Consider the following 5,647-nt stretch of genomic DNA (forward strand, 5'->3'; position numbering starts at 1 on the left):
GCATTTGCTGGGAACCATTCTCGGCGATTTGTTGGAAAGGACCCCTTTTGACTTCACGTCAAAATGTCCCTAATAAAACATCCCCAAATTAGAAAGAGTTAGGGAATTGGAAAATAAGGTCTAAAAATAAAAAGCTGTTTCCTTTCCTTGTATCAAAAAAATGCGATATTTATGGAACACCTAAATTTAGAGATGTGTAGCTCCTGAAAACAAAGTTGTTGGTTGTGTTCTTTTCACATGTTAATACTGAAATAGTTCTGATTTTTTGGTGTTGAAATATATCTCTGGGAAAGATCTGCTGAATAGGGACAAAAGAGAGGGAGGGGAAATGGAGAAAAAAACACACAAGACAGAAATAGTCCTGAAAGCTGGGGAAAGAAATTAGTGTTGAGAAAAGACCCACACTGGCTCCCCACTGTATCAGTGGGGTGGAAGAGGAAGGGAGGAAAAACACAATCGCAATTGCAAGAGTTTGTTAATAGAGCCCATCTATAAAAAAAAAAGCTAGGAAGGAAAGCACAAGATAAGTACCCAATCTCATCAGAAACCAACACCCAGATAAGCAGGGATTAACACCAGACAAACAGGCAGGAAACAATACTCTAAATAAACTACTAAGGAGGAAACCACATCCCCTGCCAACACGGACAGGGCAAGCCTGTATACATAAACAGGGAATAAACTCCACTCTCCTCCTAGCACTGATGATGCTACCTAGCTGGGTCATGAAATGTCTGTAAGCAAAACCACCAAGCTCAGAGAGCAACAAGGACTCCATAGTCGTCGTCGTCGTCGTCGTCGTCCTCGTCCTCCTCCTCCTCCTCCTCCTCCTCCTCCTCCTCCTCCCCACTTCCCTTGTAGTACTGATGATGTTACCTAGTTGGGTCATGAAACATCTGCAAGCAAACAACCAAGCTCAAGAGCACCAAGCACTCCATAGTCGTCGTCGTCGTCCTCCTCCTCCTCCTCCTCCTCCTCCTCCTCCTCCTCCTCTTCCTCCCCACTTCCTTTCTAGTACTGATGATGTTATCTAGTTGGGTCATGAAACGTCTGCAAGAAAACAACCAAGCTCAGAGAGCACCAAGGACTCCATAGTCCTCCTCCTCCTCCTCCTCACTTCCCTTCTAGCACTGATGATGTTACCTAGTTGGGTCATGAAATGTCTGCAAGCAAACGACCAAGCTCAGAGAGCACTAAAAACTCCATAGTTGTTGTTGTTGTTGTTGTTGTCGTCCTCCTCCTCCTCCTCTTCCCCCTCCCTTCTAGCACTGATGATGTTACCTAGTTGGGTCATGAAACGTCTGCAAGCAAACAACCAAGCTCAGAGAGCACCAAGGACTCCACACATCCTCTCCAGCAAACACCCAGATAAGCAGGGATTAATATCAGTCAAACACTCAAGCAGAAAACAATAGCCTAATCAATGAACTATCCAGGAGTAACCCACAATCCCACCAACACCGACAGGGCAAACTACTACAGTATGTATAATAGGGAGCGAGAACCAACGGCTAACCTATTCAAGTTCAAATGCCCTACCAAGTTGGTGTCCTACCAGGGCCACCGGTGAACTCTGGAGAACCTATGAAAGTCTCAAATTGGTCCCTGGGGAGCACTTAAGAGTGACCTCATGGAAACAACTCCCTCATCTTAGGACACCCAACACCACATCAACTTCTGTAGACCACAACAAAAAAGTCTTAACTAGAGGAATGTGGTGGAACACAGATTTTTTTTTTTTACTCCCAATGTAGAGGAAGAACCTTCTCATCCAACTCCAGAAGAAGACGGAACGGACTCCTAATTCACTTCGCCTGGTTCAACCTTTGTTCAGGCCGCAAAAAGTCACACAACAGGAACTCTTTGAAACTCATAACTGGAACCAGGAGGAGTCTAGTCAGCCAGCCAGAGGCAGATTTCGAGATATCAGAGATAGAAACGTAGTGAGGAGGTGTTGCGTGGTCAGGAACGTACCGTCTCTACATCAAAGAAACTTGGAGCAACTACAATAGGTTGGAGCTGCTATCTTCAATCTCCTCGACGTATCTTGGAATCCTTCCGAGAAAGTGAGTGACATCATCCCAAGCTCCACATCTGGATGAGCTTTGGGGCCCGATCCATTCCTCCCAGATTAGACCACTAGGAGTTCTCCTCAAAGAAGACCAGAGGTGGAACTCAAGGCAGTTCAACAATCCCTATCAGGTCCTGGAGCCCATTTCACACCTGACTTTCCCAGCCTGCTATCCTCCAGGTGGAGCTTCAGCCACACCCGTGGGGAATTATGGGCATTGTAATCCCAACACACCTTGAGGACACCTCAAGGGGAGGTCACGATAAATGATTTGATGGTTGAATAATGGAGACTTAGCATCAGATGGCAGCAGGGCTACTCCTAGCCACTCATTTCGTCGCGGCTTTAATGACTCCAAGGATAATGGTATATATTTTATTGTTTTTAATTTCCCACAGGAACTTATACTTCTAAACCGACTTCAAACTACAGGTTTTCCTCAACTTACGAGCACAATTGAGCCGTAATTTTTCTGTTGCTAAGCGAGACTTTTGCTAGGGAGAGAGAGAGAGAGAGAGGGAGAGAGAGGGAGAGACAGAGAAAAAGAGAGAGAGAGAGAGGAGAGAGAGAAGAGAGAGAGAGAGGGAGAGAGAGGAGGAGAGAGAGGGAGAGAGAGAAGAGAAAGAGAGGGAGAGGGAGAGAGAAAAGAAAGAGAGGGGGAGAGGGAGAGAGAGAAGAGAGAGAGAGGGAGAGAGAGAGAAAGAAAGAGAAGAGAGAGAGGGAGAGAGAGAGAGGGAGAGAGAGAGAAGAGAAATAGAGAGGGAGAGGGAGAGAGAGAGAAAAGAAAGAGAGAAAGGGAGAGAGAGAAAGGGAGAGAAAGAGAGAGAGAAGATAGAAGGTCACAAAAGGGGATCATGTGACCCAGGACACTGCGACCGTCGTAAGTGCATGCTGGTTGCCAAGATCATGGGATGCTGCGACGGTCGTAAGTGCAAGGACCACTCATAACTCACTTGTTTTAGTGCTGTTGTAACGTTGAACGGTCGCTAAATGAACGATTGTAAGTCGAGGACTTTATGTACAGGTAATCTTCGACTTTGAAGACTGTTTGAAGTGACCTATGACCGTTTTTCACACCTACGGCCCTTGCAGCATTCTCCGTGGTCACGTGATCAATATTCGGAGGCTTGGCAACTGACTTGTACTTATGACGGTCGTAACGTCCCTGGGGTGTGTGTCACAGGATCCCCTTTTGCCAAGTCCAAGGGGGAAGCCGGATTCCCCCAATGACCCTGCGACTGACTTACCAAATGCAGCGATTCGCTTAACGACCGTGGCGAGAAAGGTCGCAAAACGGGGCAAGACTCGCCGGACAAACGTGTCGCTTAGCCACAGAAATCTGGGGCTCGGTTACGGCCGTAAGCCGAGGACAACCCGTCGATCTCCCTGAGTTCAAAAAAAAAAAAAAAAGGCCCTGCGGACTGAGGATGCTGGGAGTTGTAGTCCTAGCAGACCCGAAGGTGAACCCGTCGTGCGGGGGGGGGGAGGGAGGGCTGGAAGGACCACTGATCTCTCTGCCCTAAAGATGGCTTCCCACGAGGAACCCCCCCCCCGGCCGGCCCCCATCGCCCATCCTTCTTCCTCATCTGTTTTCCGTATTCGGCTGTATTCGGCTGTGCTTGTTACCCAGATGAAATAAATAAATAAATAAACNAGGAATTGTGTAATTGTGTAAGTCTGCTTGCGTCCAAGGAGGCCGTGTTGCTGAACTGTTCTGGCCAAAGGACTTCTCTCTCTCTTCCTCTCCCTCCCTCCCTCCGTCTCTCCCTCTCTCTCTATCTTCTCTCTCTCTTTCTCTCACTCTTTCTCTCCCTCCCTCTCTCTCTCTCTCTCTTTCTCTTCTCTCTCTCTCTTTCTCTTCTCTCTCTCCCTCTCCCTCTTCTCTCTCTCTCCCTCTCTCTCTTCTCTCTCCCTCTCTCTTCTGTCTCCCTCTTCCTCTCTATTTCTCTTCTCTCTCTTCTCTCTCTCTCCCTCTCTCTTTCTCTCTTCCTCTCCCCCTCTCTCCCTCTCCCTCTTCTCTCTCCCTCTCTCTCTTTCTCTCCCCCTCTCTCCCCCTCTCTCTCTTCTCTCTCTCTATTTCTCTTCTCTCTCTTCTCTCTCTCTCTATTTCTCTTCTCTCTCTCCTCTCTCTCTTTCTCTCTCTCTCCCTCTCTCTCTTTCTCTTCTCTCTCTCTCTCCCTCTCTCTTTCTCTTCTCTCTCTTCCTCTCTCTTTCTCTCTCTCTCCCTCTCTCTCCCTCTCTCTTTCTCTCTCCCTCTCTCTCTCTCCCTCTCTCTCTTTCTCTTCTCTCTCTCTCTCCCTCTCTAATAAAGGAGGAAAGAGAACTCATTAGGACAAGAGCAATTAGACATTTATTTGATTTGCTAGAGTTAAGTTACTGAGCAGGAGCAACTGGGGATAATTTTCTGCAGAAATCTCCCCGTATATCCATATCTCGTTTCTCCACAAGACTACAAGTCAAGAATATCTTTTGATCCCAAAAGATGCCATACACTTCTTGGAAGCAGAGAAAAACATTAACAAACACCCACAGCCGAAGTTCAGTTTGCATCCCCAAGTCTGATTTAGGTTCTTTCCATCGATCACGTCCCACCAAAACTGATTGTCCTAGCTGTCCTCACCAGGCCACATTATGAAGGCTGCATATGACCCAAAGTCCTAAATTACGTTGATTTTTAGAGGCGAAGATCTCCACGGCTTGGTCGCCCTCTTCACTTGCTGGTCATGATCCTCAGGAATTCCTCATAATTTAACTGCCCATCACCATCCAGGTCTGCCACCTTCAACATCTCCTCGACTTCTTCGTTGGACAACATCTCCCCGAGGTTGGTCATGATATACCTCAGCTCCGCAGCGCAGATGTAACCGTTCCCATCCTTGTCAAATACCTGGAAAGCTTTCCGGATCTCCTCACAATCTCGGTTCTTGACTTCCTTTTCCATCAGGTTCAAGAACTCGGGGAAGTCAATGGTGCCGTTTTTGTGAGCTTCCAGCTTCTGGACGATCTCCCGCAGCTCAGCTTCGGTGGGGTTTTGCCCCAAGGACCTCATGACGGTTCCAAGTTCCCTAGTGGTGATGGTCCCATCTCCATTCCGGTCAAAGAGCATGAAGGCTTCCTTGAACTCTGCAATTTCTTGTTCCATCAGAGAGGTCATGGTGTCTTCTTCTGTCCCACCAATTTGCCGATCACCTTCTGCGGTTTGTTGCTCTCCTTGGCGGTGAAGAAATGTTTCCCTTCTCTTGCAAAGAGTTGGCCCATAGGTAGGGTTGTTCCTACTGGCTGGTTTCCAGAGATGTTCTGGCATCTTGCAACAAGAAGACAACACCCCGGCCTTGATTCCATTGGAGCAAAGTCAACTGTGGAACTCTTCGACTGAAAGGTCCACACCCTTTTCGTTAGGAACCTGTTAATCTGGTCTGGGCCAGGCCTGAAAGAGGTTAACCATTTCTGGGTCTCACCCCATGTCTTTATGGGACTGGGGCTGCTACTGGTTTTCAGTGACAAGCTTCCAACCGATGTTCTGGAGAACATCAGATTGGGGAGAACGATGGTAACTGATCATGAGGCACTCCAGTT

General features: G+C 47.7%; 1 protein-coding gene across 1 annotated transcript; it reads right to left on the reverse strand.

Annotated features, from left to right (window-relative positions):
* Nucleotides 1-4,398: 4,398 nt before the first annotated feature.
* LOC107297355 (calmodulin-A) lies at nucleotides 4,399-5,392 on the reverse strand. Its single transcript, XM_029286293.1, has one exon. The coding sequence runs from the start codon at nucleotides 5,373-5,375 to the stop codon at nucleotides 4,782-4,784; it is 594 nt and encodes a 197-aa protein (XP_029142126.1). The 5' UTR covers nucleotides 5,376-5,392; the 3' UTR covers nucleotides 4,399-4,781.
* Between the last annotated feature and the right edge of the window lie 255 nt (nucleotides 5,393-5,647).

Source organism: Protobothrops mucrosquamatus, unplaced genomic scaffold (assembly GCF_001527695.2).
Source record: "Protobothrops mucrosquamatus isolate PMUCROS unplaced genomic scaffold, P.Mucros_1.0 scaffold3252, whole genome shotgun sequence".
Taxonomy (NCBI): Eukaryota; Metazoa; Chordata; class Lepidosauria; order Squamata; family Viperidae; genus Protobothrops; species Protobothrops mucrosquamatus.